Raw genomic sequence first — 27327 nt, forward strand, 5'->3', positions numbered from 1 at the left:
TTTCCACACACTTAAACAGCTAATTTATTTTTTTCTCTTTATTGTTACATACAATGTATAAACACATAAAACGGAAAACAGTAGGGATCCTCTTGGATCTCCAGGAAGACAGTAAGGTAGAAAGTCATCTCAAACATTTTTTTGAAGTACAAGACATTCAGTGCTCGGACCAAAGGTGTAGAAGGTTTAGAGCCAGCAGATAGCTGGACTAAAGGCTCCTTCTCTCTCCCCAGAGCCAGGACAACCCCAGGGAGCTCTCCATTAGCAGCCAGTCCACACAGGCAGGATGCTGTGGAGAAAGCTCTATGCTGAGAACATTCCCCTTGATGGAAAGAAGGGCAACACAAAAGAGTAACTAAGAGCTCCTTCCTCCCACGAGGGCGACAACTGAGGAAAAGAAAAGGAGTGTTCCATGTCACTCTGACCCCTCCCCAGCTGCCTTGGGCCCAGATGCCCCCATACGTGGCGTTTACCAGAACCTGTCCCAGCTCAGACCCTGCCTAGACCCACCAGGTGCCCAAAATTCTCTGGGGAGGGCCAGGGAAGAGGCTGGGTGTCAAAGCAAACAGATCTTTATTTGCAGTCATCACTGGGGCCGTTTCTTGCTGCTTATTTGTCTGCTAGCCTGCTCTTCCAGCTGCATGGCCAGGCGCAAGGCCTTGATGACATCTGGAAGAAAGGGGTAGTGGTACATATGGGGTTAGTGAGAGTCTGAGGAGCCCCCATTCACTCCAGGCAGAGCTGCTATCACTTGCAGCTGCCCAAAAGCCAGCAGAGGCCACCATCGTCCACCTGCACCCCATCCAGCCACACCCACCTTGCAGGGCTGAGAAATGCTTGGCTTGCTGGGCCAGAGCAAATTCCGCTTTGTTCACAAAGGTCTCTAGGTCATAGTCCGGCTGCTCAGTCATCTCAGAGAGCTCAAGCCAGTCTGGTCCTTGCTACAACACAGGGAGGACCTTGTCAGTTCAATAACCATTTAGCAAATCATTGCTGGGTCCTAACAACTGCAATGCAGACACCTGAGCAAGATGCCTTACCTCTGGTCCATGACCCATACCCTGCCTGTGCACCCTCTTCCCAAGGAAATCTTTAGCTTGAATTCACCCTCTTCCTACCCCAAGCTTGTTTTTTTCTTTCTTTCTTTTTTTCTTTGAGATGGAGTTTCGCTCCTGTTGCCCAGACTAGAGTGCAATGGCGCGATCTCAGATCACCACAACCTCCACTCCCTGAATTTAAGGGATTCTCCTGCGTCAGCCTCCCAAGTAGCTGGGATTACAGGCATGTGCCACCACGCCCAGCTAATTCTGTATTTTTAGTAGAGACGGGGTTTCTCCATGTTGGCCAGGCTGGTCTCGAACTCCCGACCTCAGGTGATCCACCAGCCTCAGCCTCCCAAAGTGCTGGGATTACAGGCCTGAGGAAACATTCCCGGCCTCCTACCCCAAGCTTATCCCCATCTCTTATATCAAACGAATAACATCATTGGTCCTGATGCCCAAGCTACAAATTTGAGTGATTTTATTTTATTTTTTGAGATGGAGTCTCACTTTGTCACCTAGGCTGGAGTGAAGTGGCGTGCAATCCTGGCTCACTGCAACCTCCACCTCCCAAGTTTAAGCGATTCTCCTATCTCAGCCTCCCAAGTAGCTGGGACTACAGGTGCACGCCACCACACCCAGCTAATTTTTTTTTTTCTTTGAGACAGAGTCTTGCTCTGTTGCCAGGCTGGAGTGGAGTGGCGCGATCTCGGCTCATTGCAACCTCCGCCTCCCGGGTTCAAGCGATTCCCCTGCCTCAGCCTCCCAAGTAGCTGGGACTACAGGTGCGTGCCACCACGCCCAGCTAATTTTATTTTAGTAGAGATGGGGTTTCACCATGTTGGCCAGGATGGTCTTGATCTCCTGACCTTGTGATCCACCCGCCTTGGCCTCCCAAAGTGCTGGGATTACAGGCGTAAGCCACCATGCCCAGTCCGAGTGACTTTATTCTTTCACCCTACTTGTCACCAAATCCTCCCCAATTCTGCTCCCTAAATGGTTCTTTTTATTACAATTTTTGCTGCTCACACCACCTTTGGGATATTTATTTATTTTTATTTTTTGTAGAGATGGGGCCATGTTGCCCAGGCTGGTCTCGAACTCCTGGGCTTAAGTGATCTTCCTTCCTTGACCTCCCAAAGTGTTGAGATTGCAGGCATGACCCACTGCACCTGGCCAAATGATTATTTTATTTTATTTTTGAGACAATCTTGCTCTGTCGCCCAGGCCGGAGTGCAGTGGCACTATCTCAGCTCACTACAACCTTCACCTCCTGGGCTCAAGTGATTCTTCTGCCTCAGCCTCCCAAGTAGCTGGGATTACAGGCACCTGCCACTACACCTGGCTAATTTTTGTATTTTTAGTAGAGATGGGGTTTCACCATGTTGGCCAGGCTGGTCTCGAACACTTGACCTCAGGTGATCACCTGCCTGATCACCTGATTCTTTTTAAATAATAAATATACGGCCGAGCGCGGTGGCTCACGCCTGTAATCCCAGCACTTTGGGAGGTCAAGGTGGGTGGATCACCTGAGGTTGGGAGTTCGAGACCAGCCCGACCAACATGGAGAAACCCTGTCTCTACTAAAAATATAAAATTAGCTGGGCGTAGTGGCACATGCCTGTAATCCCAGTTACTTGGGAGGCTGAGGCAGGAGAATTGTTTGAACCTGGGAGGCGGAGGTTGCGGTGAGCCATGATCATGCCATTGCATTCCACCCCCAACCCCAAAACAAGCAAACATAAAACAACCAGATAATAGGCTGAGCATGGTGGCTCACACTTGTAATCCCAGCACTTTGGGAGGCTGAAGCAGGCAGATCACTTGAAGTCAGGAGTTCAAGACCAGCCTGGCCAACATGATAAAACCCCATCTCTACTAAAAATACGAAAAATGGCTGGACACAGTGCCTCAAGCCTGTAATCCCAGCACTTTGGGAGGCCGAGACGGGTGGATCACGAGGTCAGGAGATTGAGACCATCCTGGCTAACACGGTGAAACCCTGTCTCTACTAAAAAATACAAAATTTAGCTGGGCGTGGTGGCGGGTGCCTGTAGTCCCAGCTACTCGGGAGGCTGAGGCAGGAGAATGGCGTGAACCCGAGAGGCGGAGCTTGCAGTGAGCTGAGATCCGGCCACTGTACTCCAGCCTGGGTGACAGAGCAAGACTCCGTCTCAAAAAAAAAAAAAAAAAAAAAAAAAAAAAAAAAAACGAAAAATTAGACGGGCATGGTGGGCATGTTTGGCAGCAAAGCACCTGTAAAATCCCAGGCTACTCAGGAGGCTGAGGCAGGAGAACTGCTTAACCCAGGAGGCGCGAGGCTGCAGTGCAGCCAAGATTGCACCACTAAACTCCAGTCTGGTGGACGGAGTGAATTCTCTCAAAAACAAACAACATATAGAGAGTACATATTTTGGGGGGTACCTTTTAAGATTTTGATGCTTGTATATCTAAATGGTTCGTGAATCTCATGCCCTCATTCCAATCCCACAAACACGGACACAGCTTGGTCTCGGCACTAGTTTCTCTTTTTTTTTTTTTTCCCCGAGATGGAGTCTTGCTCTGTCAACCAGGCTAGAGTGCAGTGGTGCAATCTCGGCTCACTGCAACCTCCACCTCCTGGGTTCAAGTAATTCTCCTGCCTCAGCCTCCCAAGTAGCTGGGATTACAGGCACCCACCACTACACTTGGCTAGTTTTTTGTATTTTTAGTAGACACGGGGTTTCACCATGTTGGCCGGGCTGGTCTCGAACTCCTGACCTCATGATCCACCTGCCTCGGCCTCCCAAGGTGTTGGGATTACAAGCATGAGCCACCGTGCCTGGCTGGCACTAGTTTTTCTTGAACCCTTTCCAACAATCTCCTAACTGCCTCTACTTTTGCTTTTCCCAAGCTCCCAAACCAGGCTCCACATGGTGACCATATGATATATCTAAAGCTCTGACATGCCCATGTCACCACTCTGCGCAAATACCCTCCAAAGGCTTCCACTGTCCTCATGATGCAGTCCAGGCCTGTGAACATCTAGAAGGCTCTTTAGCATCAGATGCCTGCTGACCTGTCCACAGCCTTAATTACCCTCCATCACCTGTTCATTCCCTTTGCTTTGACCACAGTGAGCCTCTCATTCATCCTGAAAGTGCCATGTGCTTACAAAACTCAGTACCTCTGAGCACTCCAGGAAGGGGAGGACAGGCCTGAGCACTTACTCTTCACAGTCCCTCCTCAGTTACACCTGCCCCTAGTTCTTCCTTTCTGCTCTGCAATCCTCTGAGTGCCCCACCATTAGGATGTAAATTCCTGCCTCCCAGTCACTTCCTCTTCCACAGTAGGGATTACAGTAGCAGGGACACCTACCACTTACTAAACCCTGGCCACACACTGGGTACTGTGCTGATGCTTTATAAGCCTATTACTGAACCCTCAAATACAACCATCCTACCTTGACGATTTCAGAGATGCAGAAACTGAGGCCCAGTGAGCGTAAATGACTTTCACAAGGAAATCAGCTTGTTAATGGAAGAGACAGGATTGATCTCAAGTCACACCCTTAGGGCCTATTACTTATACTTCATGTTTTTTGGCCCTTGGATCCAGCACAAGAGTTGCAACATTCACCAAAAAAAAAAACAAGAGAAAATCCCTGCATATGGATCACCCTTCAAATCCTCTATCAGGAGCATGCAGGAGAGACTGGCTCTGATTAGTGTGATGTCAAAAAGCCTACGTGTGCCAACCTGCAGAAGGAGTTGTGATAATTAGAAGAACAGCTGGGTTAATAGGCAAAGCATTAAAGAGTGCTGGTGTAGAGGGCTGCTTCTTGCTACCCCAATGAGAACACCTGTGGGAACAAGACCTAGGTCATGTTCTGGGAATGGTACGGAACACACTGAGAGCTGTGCTGCATCCAGTTCTCTGGCCAGGGCCAGCTGCCTACCTGAATGATCTCCTTGAGCTCTTCCACAGCCCTCTCCTCCAGCTCCCTGATCTGAGTCATGGCTTCGTTAAAGCTGGACATCTGGGAAGACAGTTCCTCCTCTTCCTTGGATAACTGAGAGGGCCAAAAAGAAAGACAATTGTGTGATCAGTTGCCACCTCAGCAGGCCACACTTCTGTCTTGCTTGGCCCCATCCTGGTCCTTACATTGCCTGGAATCAGCGCCCCTTTAGAGCAGGCCTCCATCTCTTCTGTTTCCATTTGAATCAACTGCTCTCCACTGGGCCCACTGTGGGGGCTCAGCTCCTTGACCCTGAGGAAAGAAGGAGATCTCAGATCCCACAGCAGCCTCCTTGGTACTCACCACAGGAGTGCGGTACCACCCAGGCTTCAAGGCTTGAGGCTCCAAGGGAATGGAATGGCAACCTTGCCTTCAGCCAGGAGAGAGTAAACTAAAGCTGGACTGGAAAAGCCCCTCACCCTGCTGACTCCCCAGCAGGGCCCAGAGAGGACTGGGACAGACCTAGCTTCATGGCTGAACTCCCAAGTCTCAGGTTCAGGAGTCACAGAGGAGTATACAGTAGGCCCCAAGGCTCCAGAGCCTCCTCCCCTCTCATCACTGCCCTTCCCTTGCCCAGTCCTGTTCCCCATCCCACCTAGCTGTAGGTACTAGTACCTGTCTGCATATCTCAGTGTGTTTAAAGTATATTCACAGGAGCTTATGCCCGGTGAGATCGTGGCAATCTGCAAAAGAGGGATGGGTGATTAAAGGCTGAGAGGCACAGTGAGGATGCTAGATAGCCTGCCCCCGAGGGGCCTCCACTCCGAGAGTTTCTTCAAGCTTCAGAGACCCACATGGTATTGATGGGAGGGCTCATTTAGCATTGTGCTGTGCTAGGCCACTTGCCCCATGGGCATTGCAAATTAAGATGCCTCAGACTTTGGTTTCCTACTTTCAAAGACACATCTAATTATCTTTCGCTTCATTATTCCTTTACTGAGACAGTCTTGCTACCAAGGTCCTATCTTTTCTTTCTTTTTTTTTTTTTTTTTGAGACGGAGTCTCACTCTGTTGCCCAGACCAGAGTGCAGTGGTGCGATCTTGACTCGCTGCAAGCTCTGCCTTCCGAGTTCATGCCATTCTCCTGCCTCAGCCTCCTGAGTAGCAGGGACTACAGGTGCCTCCTACCACACCCGGCTAATTTTTGTATTTTTTAGTAGAGACGGGGTTTCACCACATTAGCCAGGATGGTCTCAATCTCCTGACCTTGTGATCCGCCCACCTTGGCCTCCCAAAGTGCTGGGATTACAGGCGTGAGCCACCGCGCCCGGCCCAAGGTCCTATCTTAAAGCTCTGTGGCTTCTACTGGAAACTTCAGTTTCCTTAGGCCAAGGGATAATGTCTGAGGTACAGGGTTTAGAGCTTAGTCAGGAAATCCCACCTTCCTTATGAAAAGGCCCCTACCCAAAGGGTAGGGGAGAATATTCTCTTGAGGGGAAGGATGGCAGATCTCACATACAAGGGCTTGGGGATAAAACAGGGAAGAGGAAGTCATTCAAGAACACAGCTTTATGATCCAGGCTATTTCTATTTTCTAGGCTGGGAGCCAATGAACCTGAGGGTTCATGGAAGAAACAAGGACTTCCCTCTCCTGCTGACCCAAAGGCCCATCTTCTGAATTCTGGAACCCCTTTTTCATCCGGTAATGGAGGAATGACCTCTCCCAAAGCAAGAGCTGCATCTACACATCTTAAAGGGAATAGATCCCTTCCTCCCCAGTTGGTTAGGCCACGAGGAGGCTGGTGCATTAAAGCAGGATCTGGAAGCTCAGTCACAGTAGAGCCTGGAAACGCAGGCAGCCGGCAGTGCTGAGCTTCCCGCCCAGGGACAGGACTAAGTGTCTCTGTGGAAGGCAACTCTGTCTCCTCTTGCACCATCACCTTCAAAGTGACCCTACTCACCATGCAAGTCCTAGAGTTCTCCCCAATGAAGGAGTCCCTCAGCACCTGTGTCAGCTTGCTCTCACGGAACGGGGTGTGAGCCTTGTTCTGTCCCAGGGCCCTGATGCACTCCTGTGGGGGCAGCAGGAACAACTGAGGTCCCTTCTTTCCTTGCACTGACCCCTCCCCATCCCTTCCCAGCAGCTCTCCCAGCCAACCAGCTCTAGCTGCCCCACTACCTTCAGGGCTAAGAGACTCTTGTTGATTTCTGCACCCTCCATGCGGGTCTGCCGGTCAGCACTGGAAGTGTCTGCACCTCGCTCATTCCCTGCCAGATCTACCAAAGAGAACTTGCCATGCATTCTCCCTTTAGCTCGAAGAAGAATCTGGAAGCAGGCGTGGGAGCGGGAGGAATTGGAGTTGGCAAATGTCTGCCCAGAGGTTCTGTGGTAAAGAAAGGGTTATGAGATTCTGTGGTCACCAGCCCCCATGGCACCCAAGTCCACAGACGTTCTCTAGGAAGGGAAGGACACAGGTTAGGAGGCGAAGAAATCCTGTGTCTTCCTGTCCCAGGCTTCCATCTTGCCCTCCCTGGGTAGCAATTCTCCCTCCAGCTCTGGACCTAATACATTTTCCTGGCAGCCAAATTAGTACTGGATTCTGGACTAGGGAATCCAGTCCTTTGCCAGACCTGGAGCCCTAGAAGGACATGGGGAAGGATAAATTGCCTCTGCTACAAAGGGCCCACGGGGAAGGGGGAAGCTGTCATGAACCACCTGCCACAGCTTGAGGACCCTGTAGAGGGCAGCCCCCTCCCTGGGCCTCCATAGCTGCCTAGCGCTCCACTGTACCAATACCCACAGCCCTAGTGGAAAGTGCTCCCCTACTTCTGTGCAGAGGGGGTATGAACCCATTACTTCCAGCCCAGAACAGACCCAGAGCTCCTGACTTCCACCACAAAGGGAGGGAAGAGCAAGGAGGAACCCAGAGAAGCCAGGAAGCATGACTTTGGGGTAACACTTTGACTTGTTTTTTTTATTTTTTTGAGAGTCTCGCTGTGCCATGCAGACTGGAGTGCAGTGGTGCGATCATAGCTCACTGCAACCTCGAACTCCTGGTCTGAAGTGATCCTCTTGCTTCATTTTCCCAAACTGCTGAGATTATAGGTGTGAGCCACTGTACTTGACCTGACTTGGTTCTGATTAGCCTCTGGCCCTGGGGTCGTATGTCTTATAGAGACCCTATAAAGCAGAGGCCTTCGCAGCCCTTACCAAACTGGGCAAAGCAGCACTCTGTGTAAACAGAAATGTGCTCAGTTAGACTTTACTCATGAACCAGACATGAGAAGGTCGCTCCTTCCCCCGCACCAGGACTCTGACCTGCAGGCGCTGCCCATGTCGAGCATCTTAATGACGTCATCAGCAGAGTTAACCAGGTGCTCCTGCAGCCCCACCACTTGCACCTGTTGCTTGCCATCCTCCAGCACACGCAGCTTGGCCTTCTTGTTGAGCAGGTCAAACAGCTGTGCCAGGCAGGGGGAATGAGGCTAAGGCCACTGGGCACCAGGCACCCTACCCGACTGCTCCCTCCTACAGAGCCTGCCCAGCTCAGACAAGAGCCAGCAGCAGGAAAGGCAGAGAACATGAGATGATGGATGTCAGCCTAGCAGAGGGCAATATACTTGGGATCTGAGCCAAACTGCCTCAGTTTGCTGTGACTCTGGTACCTTACTAGCTGTGTGAGCCTGGGCAAGTTAATAACCACTCTAGCCTTGCATCTCATCTGTAAAGCCGAGACAGATAGTGCTTAGAATAGCACATAGCTCCTAATATCTTGTTATTATTATTTTGAGATGGAGTTTAGCTCTTGTCGCCCAGGCTGGAGTGCAATGGCGCAAGCTCTGCCTCCTGGGTTCAAGCGATTCTCCTGCCTCAGCTTCCTGAGTAGCTGGGATTACAGGTGCCCACAACCATGCCCAGCTAATTTGTTATGTGTTTTTAGTAGAGATGGGGTTTCACCATGTTAGCCAGGCTGGTCTCAAACTCCTGACCTCAGGTGACTTGCCTGCCACGGCCTCCCAAAGTGCTGGGATTATAGGCGTGAGTCACCACGCCTAGTCCCTAATATCTTATTAATGATAAATATTAGCTATTTTTATTATCTAGATCCCACTCTAGGGAAAGCAACTCTGTAGAAGCACACAGTGCATACAGAGAGGGGTGGAAAGAGATATTTGGGGGTGCGGGAAGGGAAAGAATGAATATGAGACTGAATGTGCACAATCAGGGAAGAAGGGATGAAGGAAATAGGCTGAGGGAGGTCAGGACACACACAGGCAAACCTGGCACCTGAGAGGGGGCCCTGAGGAGTATTCTTGCCATATTTGTTGAACTTAGTTGCCATCTCACCATCAGATGAAACCCCCTACATGTGCATGCCAGGGCAGAGTGGCCCATCAGTGGCTTGACAGCTAATAGGGTTTTGGCTTCAACTTCTAGCCAACTTCAAGGTTTTAAAATGTGCTGGGTCCCAACAGTGTAAACAAGGGGCTTCCCACCAGCTACCTTCCCATTGTAGATCTCGAAGAATGTCACGTAGACTTCCAAGCCCAGTTTCCGGTAGCAGGGTTGATTCTTCAGGAGGAAGACGTCCCGGGCTGAGGGAGAGAACCTTGCTAAGCAAACAACATGCCTTTTGGTGCCCAACCCTGAAGCAGCAGTACACAGTACTTACAGGCCATGGCGTAAATCCCTTTGGATGCATTCTGGGCTTTCCCAGAGAGGTCTCCACCCATAGTCTGCAAAGGGAAGGGGTAGACGACCATGGAAAAGGGCCGTTGGCCTAGGGCAGAGCACTACTGGCCCGTCACCACAGTGGGCCACAACAAAGCCAGAAGGCTGGACCTAAAGCCCCTCCCTGTGTCTGACATGGCAAGGCTATCTGGTGATGGGGCATCTGTAACAAGGGGCCTTTTTTTTTTTTGAGATGGAGTCAGTGTCACTGTGTCACCCAGGCTGGAGTGCAGTGGCCGGATCTCAGCTCACTGCAAGCTCCGCCTCCCGGGTTTACGCCATTCTCCTGCCTCAGCCTCCCGAGTAGCTGGGACTACAGGCGCCCGCCACCTCGCCCGGCTAGTTTTTTGTATTTTTTAAGTAGATACAGGGTTTCACCGGGTTAGCCAGGATGGTCTCGATCTCCTGACCTCGTGATCCGCCCGTCTCGGCCTCTCAAAGTGCTGGGATTACAGGCTTGAGCCACCGCGCCTGGCCGGGGCCTTTCTTAAGAAACTCATGGTCTCCTTTTATAGGGAGCCAGGGATGCACAATGGAAACGCTCTTTCCCTGCCAGGCCTCAATACTCACATGTGTCTTGCCACTTCCTGTCTGGCCATATGCAAAACAAGTTGCTTTTCCACCTTCAAAGATTGTCTGTACCAGTGGCCTTGCTGTGAACCTAGAAGAGGGGTAGAGTATTTGTATCTGTTCCCAAAATGTGCTCCTTGGAACACGTCCTGCCACCCTTCCACTGCAGAGTTCTCAGGGTCGATTCCTCCTTCGAAGCATAGCACTGCTCTCCTGCCTCAGTGGTCCCACCTGACCCCAACCCCACTTACAAATCTAAATACTCCTAGCAAACTGGCAGTGGGATGGGGGTTGGGGGATCCCTGGGCTGACTACCCAGGAGCAAGCTAATGGCCCATACTCTAAGTCATCCAACCTTTCCTCTGACCCTGGAGACAAAGGATGAAAGCCTAAGCTCAGCATCCAAATTCCAGCAGAAGAGACACTACTGGCTGGGCATGGTGGCTCACGCCTGTAATCCCAGAACTTTGGGAGGCTGAAGTGTGTGGATCACCTGAGCTCAGGAGTTTGAGACCAGCCTGACCAACATGGTGAAACTGTCTGTACTAAAAATACAAAAAATTAGCCAGGTATGGTGGTGTTTCCAACTACTTGGGAGGCTGGGGCAGGAGAATTGCTTAAACCCAGGAGGCGGGGGTTGCAGTGAGCTGAGATCTCGCCACTGCACTCCAGCCTGGGTGACAAACTGACTGAGACCCCGTCTCAAAAAATAAATAAAAATAAAATAAATATCCCTATGAGGGTACTGGGTGCTGTATTAGAAAGAGCAGATCCGGGGCCAGGCGCAGTGGCTCACGCCTGTAATCCCAGCACTTTGGGAGGCCAAGGCGAACAGATCACCTGAGGTCAGGAGTTCGAGACCAGCCTGACCAACAGGGGGAAACCCTGTCTTTACTAAAAACACAAAATTAGCCAGGTATGATGGTGGGCACCTGTAATCCCAGCTACTCAGGAGGCTGAGGCAGGAGAATTGCTGGAACCTGGGAGGCGGAGGTTGCAGTGAGCCGAGATTGTGCCCCTGCATTCCAGTCTGGGCAACAAGAGTGAAATTCTGTCTCAAAAAAAAAAAAAAAAAAAAAGCAGCAGAGCAGATCCCAATGGACAATGGGATGGCTGCATAAGGCACAGGAAGAACCCCTGGAGCCTGCCCAGCCCTGCCTCAGCGCATAACGGGTAATACCTCATTATTCAGGATCCACTCAAGGATGGGCCACTAAGCTGCCAAAGGGTATGACCCAAAGAAAACACAGAGGCAAGGAAGAGCCTCAGAATTTAGCATGTCTGTGAGCGGTATGACCACCATGTCCCACAACAAAAAGGGTGTGGAAGGGCACAAGGAGGGAAAAATGGATGCAAGGGACTAACCTGTAGACAACTTCATTCGAAGCTGTTTCATCAAATGCAAAGTCAAAGCAGAATGCTTGGTTCTCCAGATACTTTGTTAAGTCCACTTTCAACTTGGGTTCATGTACCAAGAGGAGACACTTACTAGGAATGGAAATCACATCAATTTCTTTCTTGGCCAATTCTGCAGAAGGAGAGTATTTCAGGGGGTGCTCCCTGGAAACAGAAGGCCCCTTAGTCAGTCTGAAGCCTCTTCCTGACTGAACAGGACTTACCTTGCTTATTCAGTGGGCGTTTCCTAACACAGACACATATTCTGTGCTCTTCGATCTGCAAGTGGATGAGAGGAGGCAACCAACAGCAAAGGGTCAGAGCAATTTCAAAAGCAAGTTTGTCCAGAACTTCCACCCCTTCCAATCCCATGTCTGGCCCAGTCAGAGGACAAGGTCTAACACTAGGACCCCTGCATCCTCCATTAGATACTCCAGAGCACAAGATGAGAGCACTGGATTTTGTTCCCATTTTTCTCACTCTGCTGTCTACAGGAGTTTCAGCACTACTTTCATGATTCTTACTAATGCAGGAATCTAGCCAACCTATGGTAGTGGGAGTGGAACCCAGTTTATAAAGATCAGACCCCTCCCATGCGGGCCTCATTAGCTTCAGCCCACCAAAGGATATTAAAAAATAACCTCGGCTGGACACATTGGCTCACGCCTGTAATTCCAGAACTTTGGGAGGCCAAGGTGGGCAGATCATGAGGTCAGGAGTTCGAAACCAGTCTGATCAACATGGTAAAACCCCATCTCTACTAAAAATACAAAAATTAGCTGGACTTGGTGGCACATGCCTGTAATCCCAGCTAATGGGGAGGCTGAGGCAGGAGAATTGCTTGAACCCAGGAGGCGGAGGCTGCAGTGAGCCAAGATCATGCCATTGTACTCCACCCTGGGCGACAGAGTGAGACTCCGTCTCAAAAAATAAAATAGCCCCTTCCAGGCTTACACCTGTAATCCCAGCACTTTGGGAAGTCGAGGCGGGCAGATCGCTTGAACCCAGAGGTTCGAGATTGGCCTGGGCAACGTAGTGAAACCCTTGTCTGCCAAAAATACAAAAAATCAGCAGGGTGCGGTGGAATGCATCTGTGGTCCCAGCTACCTGGGAGGCTGAGGTAGGGAGGATCACTCAAGCCCTGGAGGTTGCAGTATTCAAGATCACACCACTGCACTCCAGCCTGCGTGAGAGTGAGACCCCATCGCAAAAAAATAAATAAATAAAACGCTCAAAGTGAGTAAAGATTCCTGCATGCCCTCATTCCTGTAAAGAGAAGTTTTCTATCCCTCAATTGTACACTTATTCAAGAAAGAGAAGTTCTTTAGATGTACTTACAGGATCAGTCATAGTAAGTGGATGACATTCCAAAGTAGCCCGAAATTCTTTAATCATTCGGGCAAATTCCCCGTTTGGAAAACTACTGTCATACTCCTGGTTTGAGACGAGAGTGAAAAAGGGCAGACTGTTAAGATATAAGTGCTCTCAGATCCCTATGCGGCAGCAGCAATAGCTCTTTGTTCACCACCCTTCACAGTTGTCAAAGTCCCCGCCCTGGCTGTAGGTTGAGAAGCCAGGTACGAAGCACTGGGGAAGAGACTGGCAGAGGGGCCTAAGCATACACCAAAGCATGCTAGAAACTGGGACTAGGGCCAGTTCCACATTTTAGGAGGCACAGCAGCAGACTGGGCTACCTAGAAGCAATGAACCCAAGTAAGGGGACTGTACTGCAGTCCCTACCCTCCAAATACGTACAACTCGGGGGAGGGTGGGAGAAAGCAGACCAATTATGCCCTCCAACCCCTCTGGCCATCCTGCCATGTGAGCATGTGATGGGCTTGCTTACTAGACAATCTGCATGAAATATTCCTCATCTGAAGACCTTCAGAAACATTTCTGAATTACTTGTTCTCTGAATCCTGATAAACCAGTTAAATTTCCAGGATATCAGAATTGGAGCCTCAGAGGCCAGGTGCAATGGCTTATGCCTACAATCCCAGCACTCTGGAAGGCCAAGAATTCCAGACCAGCCTGGGCAAAATAGCGAAACTCTGTCTCTACTAAAAATACAAAAAAGTAGCTGGCACACGCCTGTAATCCCAGCTACTTGGGAGGCTGAGGCACAAGAATCACTTGAACTCAGAGGCGGAGGTTGCAGTGAGCCGAGATCACACCACTGCACTCCAGCCTGGGCAACAGAGCAAGACTCTGTCTCAAAAAAAAAAAAACAGAATTGGGGCCTCAAGAACTGGAGCCTCAGAAATGCTGGGGCCCAACTGTATCTCGACTGCGGGCCCAACTGTATCTCGACTGCGTGTAGGGTTTCGGTTAAGGACACCTGTCCAAAAACCCTTGCCCTAGCCTCCCAAGAAAGGTACCTGAGCTCGTTTCATTCTCATTTCAGAGTTCTGGGCCTTCTTCTCTTCTCGCTTGTTCTTCATTTTTTCCACTTCCTTCACAATACATGATTTCCTCCGAACTACAAAAACATTAAAAAAAAAAAAAGGAAGCCCACTCTGTTACCAGTCTAAGCCAGCCTACTCTTTTCTGGCTATTTATTGAGTACTGGGCCTTTCCCAGGGAGAGGCCTTCTCTAGATCCTTACTCTTAAATCACTATATGCAAAAAGAAGTAATAGATGTGACTCTTGGGATGGACAAGTCCACAAAGTAGTGGCCTGGCCAGTGTGAAGTCAAATAGTGATAACTGTACTCCAGTTCTAACCCAAGCTTTCCCTAAGCATCTTGACTACTTTCTCAACAACCACAGAGGTGGGACAGTTCTTGTTTTGTCTTGATAATGAAAGACTGATTCCATGGCCAAAGGAAAACATGCCCCCATGTGACAAACAGGGCTTGAACTCAGGTGCCAAGGTAAGCCAGGTTTAGGATGGAATGTTAACTATCTGTGCCTCACTAGAAACAGAACAGCAGACAGCTCAGTGTGTCTACCTGAGTTCACAGGGTTTGCAGAAGAGCTGCCTCGGATGGAATGGACTTGCTCTTCCACCTCCTCGCTGACCATCCTCAATGGTATTTCAGCCACTGCGGGGCAGGAAGGCCTAGGGTGGGCAGCTGTAGGGGAACAAGAGTCACTGGAGAAGCAGGCAGGTATACCACAGGCATCTCACCTGAGCCCATGGCCCTGGTTATGGGCTGGGAGAGTGACCTGCGTGCTCAGCAAGGCTCTTTTTTTTTTGAGACGGAGTCTTGCTCTGTCACCCGGGCTGGAGTGCAGTGGCCGGATCTCAGCTCACTGCAAGCTCTGCCTCCCGGGTTCACGCCATTCTCCTGCCTCAGCCTCCCGAGTAGCTGGGACTACAGGCGCCCGCCACCTCGCCCAGCTAATTTTTGGTATTTTAGTAGAGACGAGGTTTCACCATGTTAGCCAGGATGGTCTCAATCTCCTGACCTCGTGATCCGCCCGTCTCGGCCTCCCAAAGTGCTGGGATTACAGGCTTGAGCCACCGCGCCCAGCCAGCAAGGCTCTTACAGTATGTGCAGAGCTTGTACTTTTCCCTTCACCTCAGCCCACACTCTCACCCTGACCACGTTTTCTGCAAGGGCTGGCTCCTGGGGTCAAAATACCTTAAAGGGTATGTGAACAGTTCAGTATGGGCTTTGATATGAAGGGAAAAGCCTCTGAGGACATGAACTCTTTAGACTTCACTCAAGCATGGGTTCTCAGGCCAGGCCAGGTCTGGTCTTAGGGAGAAAAGCCAGGCCTTTCTGACTTCTCCCAAGCCTCAGGAACCCAGGTGGTTAACAGGAGCAAAGACTGAAAAGCTAGGGTGACGGGGAACTGGGGAAACAACTAACCAGATTGATTCAATACAGAAAGGTCCAATCCACAACACCTCATTACTTCCCATACTTGGTCATGACCCATTCATTTACTTTCATCCTATTAGAGCTGAATTTGATACATGTAAAGTGTAATGGTTGTGTGTCTTACAAAATTTGCATCTACTTTATATAATCTATTAAAGACTGACAAACAATTTATATTAAAAATTTTTATTTATATTTACTAATTTTCCACACCTCATCTGACTCACTTTAAAAAATTTTAAAATTGGGCCGGGGGAGCCGGGCAGCGGTGGCTCCAAGCTGTAATCCCAGCACTTTGGGAGGCGAGACGGGCGATCACGAGGTAAGGAGATCGAGACCAATCCTGGCTAACACGGTGAACCCCGTCTCTAACTAAAAAAAAAAAAATAAAAAACAAAAACCTAGTCCGGGTGAGGTGGCGGGCGCCCTGTAGTCCCAGCTACTCGGGAGGTGAGCAGGGAGAATGGCGTAAACCCGGGAAGGCGGAGCTTGCGTGAGCTGAGATCTGGCCACTGCACTCCAGTCCCAGCAACACAGCGAGAACTCCGCTCAAAAAAAAAAAAAAAAAAAAAAAAAAAAATAAAAATTTTTAAAATTGTGCAAACCCGGGAGGCAGAGCTTGCAGTGAGCCGAGATCATGCCACTGCATTCCAGCCTGGGCAACAGAGACTCCGTCTCAAAAAAAAAAAAAAAAAAAAAAAAAAATTTTTAATTTAATTCATATAGGCCGGGTGCGGTGGCTTACGCCTGTAATCCCAGCTGGGAGGCCGAGGCGGGTGGATAATGAGGTCAGGAGATCGAGACCATCCTGGCTAACACTGTGAAACCCTGTCTCTACTAAAAAAATACAGAAAAATTAGCCAGGCATGGTGGTGGGTGCCTGTAGTCCCAGCTACTCGGGAGGCTGAGGGAGGAGAATGGCATGAACCCGGGAGGCGGAGCTCATAGTAAGCTGAGATTGCGCCACTGCACTCTAGCCTGGGTGACAGAGCGAGACTCCGTCTCAAAAAAAAAAAAAAATTCAATTTATATAAAGTACAAAAAAGGGCCGGGTGCAGTGGCTTATGCCTGTAATCCCAGCACTTTGCAAGGCTGAGGCGGGCAGATCACGAAGTCAGGAGTTTGAGATCAGCCTGGCCAATATGATGAAACCCCGTCTCTATTAAAAATACAAAAATTAGCTGGGTGTGGTGGCACACGCCTGTAGTCCCAGCTACTCGGGAGGCTGAGGCAGGGGAATTGCTTGAACCTGGGAGGCGGAGGTTGCAGTGAGCCGAGATCAAGCCACAGCATTCCAGCCTGGGTGATGGAGCAAGACTCTGTCTCAAAAAAAAAAAAAAAGTATAAAAAGAGGGCCAGGTGCAGTAGCTCACACCTGTAATCCCAGAACTTTGGGAGGCCAAGGCAGGCGGATCACATGAGGTCGAGAGTTTGAGACCAGCCTGACCAACATGGAGAAATCCCGTCTCTACTAAAAAGACAAAATTAGCCGGGCATGGTGGCACATGCCTGTAATCCCAGCTACTTGGGAGGCTGAGGCAGGAGAATCGCTGGAACCCGGGAGGCCGAGATTGAGGTGAGCCAAGATTGAGTCATTGCACTCCAGCCTGGGCAACAAGAGCAAAACTCCATCTCAAAAGAAAAACCAAGTACAAAAAGAGGGCTGAGCACAGTGGCTCACGCCTGTAATAGCAGCACTTTAGGAGGCCAAGGTGGGCGGATCACTTGAGGCCAGGAGTTCGAGACCAGCCTGGCCAACATGGCAATACCCCATCTCTACTAGACATACAAAACTTAGCCGGGCATAGTGGCACATGCCTGTAATCCCAGCTACTCAAGAGGCTGAGGTGGGAGAATTGGTTGAACCTAGGAGGTGGAAGTTGCGGTAAGCCAAGATCATGCCATTGCACTCCAGCCTGGATGACAGAGTGAGACTCCGTCTCAATAAATAAATAAAAAAATACAGAAAGAAAAAAAGCTAATTAATGCTATTAGAAGTCAGGATTATGGGTACCCTTGAGGGGATTAGGAGCTGGAAATGTGCCCAACAGGGACTTTTGAAGTTCTGGTAATGCTCTGATCATGTTAGTTACGAGTCAGTTCTGTTTATGAAAATTCACTGAACTCAATGCTATGTGTACTTAGACCTTAGACTCCTCAACTATGTCAGAGGGCTTCTGCCCAGTCTTTCACCTCTTGTGAAAGACTGATTCCATGGCCACAGGAAAACATGCCCGCATGTGAGAAACAAGGCTTGAACTCAGGTGCTTTGAAGTACTGGTAATGATCTGATCATGTTAGATACATAAGTGTGTTCAGTTTACGAAAATTCACAGAACTATATACTCAATGCTATGTGTACATGTCTGTGTGTATGTGTGTGTAATGTTTCAATTAAGTTTTTTAAAAAAGAGATGATTTCCGGCCGGGCGCGGTGGCTCAAGCCTGTAATCCCAGCACTTTGGGAGGCCGAGACGGGCGGATCACGAGGTCAGGAGATCGAGACCATCCTGGCTAACACGGTGAAACCCCGTCTCTACTAAAAAATGCAAAAAACTAGCCGGGCGAGGTGGCGGACGCCTGTAGTCCCAGCTACTCCGGAGGCTGAGGCAGGAGAATGGTGTGAACCCGGGAGGCGGAGCTTGCAGTGAGCTGAGTTCCGGCCACTGCACTCCAGCCCGGGCGACAGAGCAAGACTCCGCCTCAAAAAAAAAAAAAAAAAAAAAAAAAGAGATGATTTCCAAATAAGAAAGCCGTGTTGGTAGGGCAGGAGCAGACCAGTTCTGAAGCTGGGGGAATGGATGAATCTCAGGATATTCTAGCACAGGGACCAAGCAATGTGCTTCAGGGCCTCAACCATGGCAGGTGCGGGGCACTTTCGTTACTCACGAGGAACTGAAAACTGCTTGCGGGGGTTTGCAGCTGCAGGCAGCTCCACCTCCATGTCATTCTCCTGAGCAGTGACGCGAAGCTCTGAGACAGTGGACATGCGAGTGGAGCGAGTTCGAAGACCTGGAGAACCGAGAGCAGTAGCCAGTCAGTGCTGCATGATTTGGAGGGTGGTCAGGGGCAAACCTCCAAGTTTTTGTACAAGGTGAAATAGGTCCCAGCCACCAGGAAAGGGCTCACCAACTTCCCATATTCCTTAGAAAGGAAAAATTAGACTAAGTACCAGTACCCCCAAAACCCTTTGTCCACATTGTGCAAATCCAGGAGCTCCTGAGGGCAGGGATATCTCCCACAAAGAGCATCTGTCTTGAGTAAGTACAAGGACCTATAGCTATCTTGAAAACATTTCTGGAGAGAGAGAGACCTAATCTAAGTCCCTGAGAAAAAGTATTATTATTACTTTTTTTTTTTTGAGGAGTTTCGCTCTTGTTGCCCAGGCTGGAGTGCAGTAGTACAATCTCGGCTCACTGCAACCTCCGCCTCCCGGGTTCAAGCAATTCCCCTGCCTCAGCCTCCCGAGTAGCTGGGACTACAGGCATGTGCCACCACACCCAGCTAATTTTTGTATTTTTTTTTTTTAGTAGAGACGGGGTTTCACCATGTTGGCCAGGATGGTCTTGATCTCTTGACCTTGTGATCCACCCGCCTCAGCCTCCCAAAGTGCTGGGATTACAGGCGTGAACCACCATGCCCAGCCCAGCTTTTTCTTGAGTCAGAGTCTCACACTGTCAGCCAGGCTGGAGTGCAGTGGTGCAATCTTGGCTCGCTGCAACCTCTGCCAAAACCAACTTCTATCGAGTTTCTGAGTATTTTAAGTTCAAGCTGATGGCTGTATATAATCCATATCTTGAATTTTTACAATCTTCCTGTTTCCCTAATGATTTTATTTTATTTTTTATTTTCATAATAAGATTGGGTCTTGCTATGTTGCCCAGGCTGGTCTCAAACTCCTAGGTTCAAGCCATCTTCCTGCCTCAACCTCCCAAAGCACTGGGCTTACAGATGTGAGCCATTACATCTAGCCCCAAATGATCTGTAATTTTTTTTTTTTTTTTTTTTAAGACCGAGTCTCGCTCTGTCGCCCAGGCTGGAGTATAGTAGCACGATCTCCACTCACTGCAACCTCCACCCCCAGGCTCAAACGATTCTCTTGCCTCAGCTTCCTGAGTAGCTGGGATTACAGGTGCCTGCCACCACGCCTGGCTAATTTTTGTATTTTTAGTAGAGACAGGGGTTTCACCATGTTGGCCAGGCTGGTCTCAAACTCCTGACCTCAGGTGATCCACCCGCCTAGGCCTCCTAAAGTGCTGGGATTACAGGCGTGAGCCACACCGCGCCTGGACAGTTTTTTGTATTTTTAATAAAGACAGGGTTTCACCATGTTGACCAGGCTCGTCTGAAACACCTGACCTCAGGTGATCTGCCCACCTTGGCCCCCCAAAGTGCTGGGATTACAGGCATGAGCCACTACTCAGGGCCTTAAAGACTTTTTTTAAATTTCTATTGAAATGAGCTGTGTAGCTGGGCATGGTGGTGTGTGCCTGTAGTCCCAGCACTTTGGGAGGCTGAGGCAGGAGGATTGCTTGAAGCTAGGAGTTCAAGACCAGCTTAGGTAACAAAGTGAGACCCCATCCTAAAAAAAAAAAAAAAAAGCTATTGGCTGGGCATGGTGGCTCACGCCTGCAATACTGGCACTTTGGGAGGCTGAAGCAGGAGGATCACTTGAGGCCAGGAGTTTGAGACCAGCCCAGGCAATATAGTGAGACCTTGTCTCTACAAAAAAACAAAAAAAAATTAGCCAGGTGTGATGAGGCACACCTGTAGTCCCAGCTACATGGGAGGCTGAGGTGGGAGGATTGCCTGAGCCCAGGAGTTCAAGACTACAGTGAGCTACGATCATATCATGGTATTCCAGCATGGACAACCAAGTGAGACCCTGCCTTTGAAAAACAAAAAACAAAAAGTTGTGGCAATATCCTTTGAGGACATGAACACGGAATGGGACTGCTGCGAGTCCCAACTCTCCTGCATGCCCTTATGGTACACCCAGCAAGAAAGGGCCAGCACCACAACAGTTAGGCCCAAGCTTGCAACGGCACCATCCTCCACTCAGGGCCCCCAGAACCTGAAGCTCCAGCCACGTATTCTGGGAGTCCCTGAGGTAGCTGGATATTTCAGGGCAATGATGACCCCTAGACCTGGAGAGCTGTGCAGGTCACCAGCCTTCAAGGTACAGTTGGCTTTAAGCTGGATCTTTTGGGAAGCTTACCCCCTAGAGTCACAGTCTATCATGTTGTCAAAGTAGGTTTTCACAGACTACTTCTGCAGAGAGAGCCCAACTTCCTAGACCATGAGGCAATGCTGTTATTCTCTCCAGCCCCAGCCATCCCTCTCTATAGTGCCACCAACTGTACTTCTAAACAACCCACAGACCTAGTGTCTCCCTTTTGCAAAGCCTCTTTCCAGGGCATACTGTTCCCCTGAGGAGGCTGAGCCCTGAGGGAAGAAAACAGGCCTACCAATGGCTGATTCCCACTCTCCTTAGCATCAGGCTCTGGATTATACAGAAAAGGTTTCCAGGCCAGGCAGCAAATTTCCTAAATGCACCAGGTCTCTTAAAGGTTGGCCTGATAGCTGTAGGTTGGATTCTTCCTCATAGAGAAAGAAGCTTGGAACCTAGGCAGGACTCAGCCCACATAGAAACCATCTGCAAAAGAGGAGCTTCCACAACCCTTGAGTCCTAGAAACATAATTCCTGACACAAATTCCATGACAGTAAGCTAGTAGAAATCCACTTACTTTCTTTTGGAGCAGGAATTTTGGAGTTGATGGATCTCCGTTTTTGTTTCTGAAAAACAAATCAAATTGTCACAATATATGGCTCTTATCAATTCTCAAGGGCCTATCCTGGGCCCATGTACTATGCTAAAATGCCGGACAGTCAATCAGCAAAGAGCCAATAAGCAAAGTGAATCCTCTGGGGTACTGGCTGCAGCCAGATGACAGGCACCTACCTGGATTGTTACATTTTCCTGCAGGGGCAGATTGTCCTTTGGATGTAAGGGAAGAAGCTGTAAGAGTTCTGGGTTTATTGCAGCCACATCATCAAAATCAATCTGCAAGGAGCAAGTAAAAGTTTCAATGAAACAACATTGTTCAATCCAAATACATTTCTTTTTTCTTTTCTTTTTTTCTGAGACAGAGTCTCGCTCTGTCACCCAGGCTGGAGGGCAGTGGCGTGATCTCGGTTCGGTGCAACCTCCGCCTCCTGGGTCCGAGCAATTCTCCTGCCTCAGCCTCCCAAGTAGCTGGGACTATAGGCGTGTGCCACCAAGCCCAGATAATTTTTGTAGTTTTAGTAGAGACCGGGTTTCACCATGTTGGCCAGGATGGTCTCAACCTCCTGGCCTCAGGTAATCTCCCCACCTTGGCCTCCTAAAGTGCTGGGATTACAGGTGTGAGACACTGTGCCTGGTCCCCCCAGGCTGAGGTGGGAGAATCGCTGGAATCCAGGAGGTGGAGGTTGCATTAAGTTGAGATTATGCCCCTGCCCTCCAGCCTGGGCGACAGAGTGAGACTCTGTCTCAAAAAAACACAAAAACATTAAAAAAAAAAAAAAAGTCTATAGACAGGGCTACCCCTAAATTCAAACTTTACCAGCTTTAAGTTCCACTAAGTATGAATAGCTATAAAACAAATAGTTACTCCTTAATAATGGTTTACCATCTAGATGGATATGGGTTTCTGATTTCCAAGCCAATGGTAGACGTCAGTGATGAGAATGAGGGGAAGAGGAGGGCAGACAGGCAGGCAAACTGGTGGGTACTCCACAGCAGATCTAGGCCACTTGGCTCCCCTGCTGTTTTGCTGGGCAGTGAGGTCCTGCTGGGCACAGCCCCCTAAGCACCTCTTGCTGGCTGACACGGAGGAGGAAACAAGTTCTAACTGTCTGGTGAGAGTCCAATGGAGGCCCTTTAGGATCTTATGGGCAGGGGCAAGTTCCCGACAGCTGCTACCTAACCCTAAGACTACCTACATTTTCTTCTGGGCCCAGAAACTTCTTCCCCAGTTATGGCTTCCTGCCCATGCCTTACCTATTTCCTGTTGATGCCTGCAATGAGGTCACAATTCTAAGTTTACATCATCAGAGTCCTGCAATCCTCCAGGAACAACTTCACCAGGATAACTTTACAACAGGTTCAGACATATCAAATTTGTCCCAACTTGTTATTTGTATTTTAAAATGTGACAGAGCTGAAGTATGTACTCCAGGGTGAGGGCTTTACTGCCTAGATATGAAACCTGCAGTTATTAGCTGCCTATTCAAGCATTTGTTAGGCACCACGAAGACAGCAGCCTGCAGGGGGAAAGTAGTCAAAGATAAATTACCACATATGTAGGCCGGGCACAGTGGCTCGTGCCTGTAATCCCAGCACTTTGGGAGGCTGAGGTGGGTAGATCACCTGAGGTTGGGAGTTCGAAACCAGCCTGACCAACATGGAAAAACCCCGTCTCTACTAAAATTACATAGCCAGGTGTGGCGCATGCCTGTAATCCCAGCTACTCAGGAGGCTGAGGCAGAAGAATTGCTTGAACCTGGGAGGCGGAGGTTGCAGTGAGCCGTGATAGTGCCATTGCACTCCAGAGCAACAAGAGCAAAACTCTGTCTCAAAAAAAAAAAAAAAAAAAAGCCAGGCATGGTGGCTCATGCCTGTAACCCAGCACTTTGGGAGGCCGAGGCAGGTGGATCACGAGGTCAGGCAGGAGATTGAGGCCATCCTGGCTAACACAGTGAAACCCCGTCTCTACTAAAAATACAAAAAATTAGCCAGGTGTGGTGGCGGGTGTCTGTAGTCCCAGCTACTTGGGAGGCTGAGGCAGGAGAATGGTGTGAACTTGGGAGGCAGAGCATGCAGAAACCCAAAACCGCCCCCCCACCCCCCACCCGGGGGGAAAGAGCGAGACCCCCCCTAAAAAAAAAAAAAAAAAAAGGATAGAATCACTAAACGCAAAAGCTGGCAAGCACTTCAGTAATCACACTTCTATTCACATTTCTGGGACAGCCACAGACTCTTAGTACACACCTCCCCCATTTCCAACCCCTAAATTACAGAGCATAAACAACAAAGAAAACCAGTTTTTTGTTTTTTTGTTTTTTGAGACAGAGTTTTGCTCTTGGCGCCCATGCTGGAATGCAGTGGCGTGATCTCAGCTCACTGCAACCTTCACCTCCCGGGTTCAAGCGATTCTCCTGCCTTAGCCTCCCGAGTAGCTGGGATTATAGGCATGCGCCACTATGCCCAGCTAATTTTGTATTCTTAGTAGAGACGGGATTTCACCATGTTGGCCAGGCTGGTCTTGCGCTCCTGACCTCAGGTGATCCGTCCGCCTCGGCCTCCCAAAGTGCTGGGATTACAGGCGTGAGTTACCGTGTCCGGCCTTTTTTATATGGAATCTCACTCTGTTACCCAGGCTGCTGGAGTGCAATGGCACGATCTCAGCTTGCTGCAACCTCCATCTCCCGGGTTCAAGCAATTCTTCTGCCTCAGCCTCCTGAGTAGCTGGGACTACAGGTGCCCACCACCATGCCCGGCTAATTTTTTGGATTTTTTTTTTTCTTTGGAGACGGAGTCTTGCTCTGTTGTTCAGGCTGGAGTGCAGTGGCCCAATCTCAGCTCACTGCAACTCCACGTCCTGGATTCAAGCAATTCTCCTGCCTCAGCCTCCCAAGTAGCTGGGATTACAGGCGCCCACCACCAGGCCCGGCTAATATTTTTTATTTTTAGTAGATACAGGGTTTCACCATGTTGGTCAGGCTGGTCTCAAACTCCTGACCTCGTGATCCACCCGCCTCAGCCTCCCAAAGTGCTGGGATTACAGGCGTGAGCCACCTCGCCCAGCCAATTTTTTGGAATTTTAGTAGACATGCGGTTTCACCGTATTGGCCAGGTTGGTCTTAAATTCCTGACCTCGTGATCCGCCCACCTCAGCCTCCCAAAGTGCTGGGATTACAGGCGTGAGCCACTGCACCCGGCAAAAACCAGTTTTAAGCCTTGCTCTGACAATCAGCTGATTCTCATGTTGATAATTCAGGGTGAACATCCCAGGAGAAAGGAATAAGCGTGTAAAGGCAGCAGGGAATTAGGCACAGTCACAGAGCAGTAAACCACCTCATTTGCCAGGGTATAGGATATGTGGAAGAAGAGTAGGTGGTACAAAGAAAAAGGGTGATTAGAATCAGAGCTCAAGCCAGGCGCGGTGGCTCACGCCTGTAATCCCAGCACTTTAGGAGGCCAAGATGGCCAGATCACTTGAGGTCAGGAGTTTGAGACCAGCCTGGTCAACATAGTGAAATCCTGTCTCTACTAAAAATACAAAAATTAGATGGGTGTGGTGGCAGATGCCTGTAATCCCAGCTTCTTCGGAGACTAAGGCAGGAGAATCGCTTGAACCTGGGGGATGGAGGTTGTAGTGAGCCAAGATCGGCTCACTGAGGGAGATCGTGCCACTGCACTCCAGCCTGGCGACAGAGTGAGACTTTGTCTCACAAAAAAAAAAATTCAGAGCTTGAAAAGGCCTGAATGCACCATTAAGAAGTTTGGATCTTATTCCAAAAGCAGTATTTGATCTGAGGTAAGACAAGGGATATATTTCTGAACAAACAACCAAAACAAAAAACAAATCACAAAGGACTGATAATAGCTGGCTGAAAGGAATTTTAGGAACCTCTTGATTCTTTAGCGGCAGATAATGGAAAGTATTCAATCCTTTATTTCTCAAATATACCACCTAAATATCTCTACTATATGTACTATGCTAAGCAAGCTTTTTACATGTTTTATCTTTTTTACTTTTTTTTTTTTGAGACATGCCTGGCTAATTTTTTTTGCATTTTTTGTAGAAATGCAGTTTTGCTATGTTGCCCAGCCTGGTCTTGAGCTCCTCAGCTCAAAGCGATCTGCCCGCCTTGGCCTCCCAAAGTGCTGGGATTATAGATGTGAGCCACTATGCCCAGCCAAGAAGACCAATTTTTTTTTTTGAGGAAAGGTCTCACTCTGTCGTCCAGGTCAGAGTGCAGTGGCTCGATCATGGTTCACTGCAGCCTCAACCTCCCAGGCTAAATCGATCCTCCCAACTCAGCTTCCCGAGTAGCTGGAACCGCAGATGCGAGCAACCACACCCTGCTAATTTTTTATTTTTTGTAGAGACAAGGTCTCAACATTTTTCCCAGGCTGGTTTTGAACTCCTGGGCTCAAGCAATCCTCCAAATGAGGCCTCTCAAAGTGCAGGGATTAGAGGCAAGAGCCACCGCACCCAGCCAATCTTTTTTTTTTGAGTCAGATTCTCACTGTCGCCCAGGCTGGAGTGCAGTGGCACAGTTTCGGCTCACTGCAACCTCCGCCTCCTGGGTTCAAGCAATTCTCCTGCCTCAGCCTCCCGAGTAGCTGGGATTACAGGCTAGCACCACCACGACCGGCTAATTTTTGTATTTTCAGTAGAGACAGGTTTCGCCATGTTGGCCAGGATAGTCTTGAACCCCTGATCTCAGATGATCCACTCGCCTCAGCCTCCCAAAGTGCTAGGATTACAGGCGTGAGAAGGGCACAGCATCAGAAACTAGGCTCTCACAGATTCCACTTCTGCACAGATCCTTTATGCAGGAAGGCATTAAATGCGGTAGAGGAATTCTCACAGAACCTACCTCTTTGCCCTTTGTGGCACCTCCTTCTGCCCATTCCACTGAAACACAGGATTTCTCCAAGTTCACAGTCCTTACATTGGCACTGTGAATTAAACCTATAAAGTATGAAAAAACCAGAATTACCCTCTATTTCCTGAGAGCTTCACTTTTAGGATTCCACAGAGATTCCCAAAGTGGAGTTAACCTGAAGGAACAGGCAGCTGCCTTTAAAAAACAAAACAAAACTAAGAGAAACAAATCTCCTGGGCTTCACCTTTAGAATATCCACAGAGAGGTGGGCAGGGGACAGGTTTTTAAATTGAGCTGCATGGGATAAGGACTCACCCCTACTCAAAAGAAAGCCTACAGAAGAGAACACACAAAAGTATGTTTGAGCAGGGGATTCCCTAAAGCCCTTAGATGAACTTTTCCTCAACATAGCATTAAGGATCTGGCCCTCTTGGGGTTTTCCTAACTCACTTCTGGCGGTCCTATCTGTCCATTTCCCTAATGACACGGGTATTAGACGTGCCAGAACTGCGGTAGCTGCTTAAGCAAAAGAGAGAACGACTACAAGCTCCTCAAGAGCAGGGATCTTGTCTGTCCCGTTAACCCTAAGTCCCAGTGCCTGACATACTGCAACTGTGCAATATTATTCGAGAGTAGAGGGGCCAGGAGACCGAGGTCCCCATAAGAGCAGGGCATTTTGCGGGGAGAATTTTGGAAGGGAAGTGAATTTAGAAGCCCCAACTTCCCTGGGTCTACCAGCCTTGGAGAAGGTCCTCCCACTCCCGGAGGACTGCGAAAGGGACCCACGTCCAGCGCAGACTCTCACCCCTGTGTAGGGAAGAATGACTGCCAGTGCAGAGACCAGGAGTTAGTGCGTGTGAAAAGGAAGGAGGGAGAGAAAGAGAGTGAGAGCCCATTTGTGTGTCTGGGGAGGGGCAGTAATTTCAGTCGTCTCACCGCTCACGAGTCCCCTTGACCTAGGGACCCCGCTCCTCACCATTACTGCGTTGGATCTTGATGGCGAGACCGGGAAACAGGCGGGCCTGAAGCGACGAGTCCATGACCATTCGGAGGGTCAGCAAGGAAAAGGCGCAATGCCAAGAAACCTCAATTCCGCTAACCCTAGGAAGTCTTAACGCCGCGTAAACCGCCGCAGTTTAAATCCCGCGCGCAAGCGTCCTTAA

At 49.4% G+C, this 27327-nt stretch overlaps 1 protein-coding gene across 5 annotated transcripts; it reads right to left on the reverse strand.

Moving 5' to 3' along the window:
• KIF2C (kinesin family member 2C) lies at positions 1–27327 on the reverse strand. 5 transcript variants are annotated; one of them, XM_017881827.1, is made up of 21 exons: positions 27141–27327; positions 26156–26250; positions 21468–21569; positions 21253–21301; positions 18394–18516; positions 14626–14748; positions 14053–14153; positions 13013–13108; positions 11899–11953; positions 11645–11807; positions 10280–10370; positions 9651–9714; positions 9482–9573; positions 8297–8439; positions 7157–7361; positions 6939–7049; positions 5653–5720; positions 5184–5289; positions 4978–5091; positions 818–941; positions 1–669 (listed from the first exon to the last, which is right to left on the reverse strand). In XM_017881827.1, exons 1-21 carry the CDS (start codon positions 27208–27210, stop codon positions 587–589), a joined length of 2178 nt encoding a protein of 725 aa, XP_017737316.1. In that variant the 5' UTR covers positions 27211–27327; the 3' UTR covers positions 1–586. The 5 variants fall into 5 exon arrangements, with proteins under 5 accessions (XP_017737316.1, XP_017737318.1, XP_017737320.1 ...); XM_017881828.1 differs by having other exon boundaries at positions 55–669; positions 27101–27316; XM_017881829.1 differs by lacking the exon at positions 14626–14748 and having other exon boundaries at positions 27141–27321.

Source organism: Rhinopithecus bieti, unplaced genomic scaffold (genome assembly GCF_001698545.2).
Source record: "Rhinopithecus bieti isolate Rb0 unplaced genomic scaffold, ASM169854v2 scaffold_12155, whole genome shotgun sequence".
Classification (NCBI taxonomy): Eukaryota; Metazoa; Chordata; class Mammalia; order Primates; family Cercopithecidae; genus Rhinopithecus; species Rhinopithecus bieti.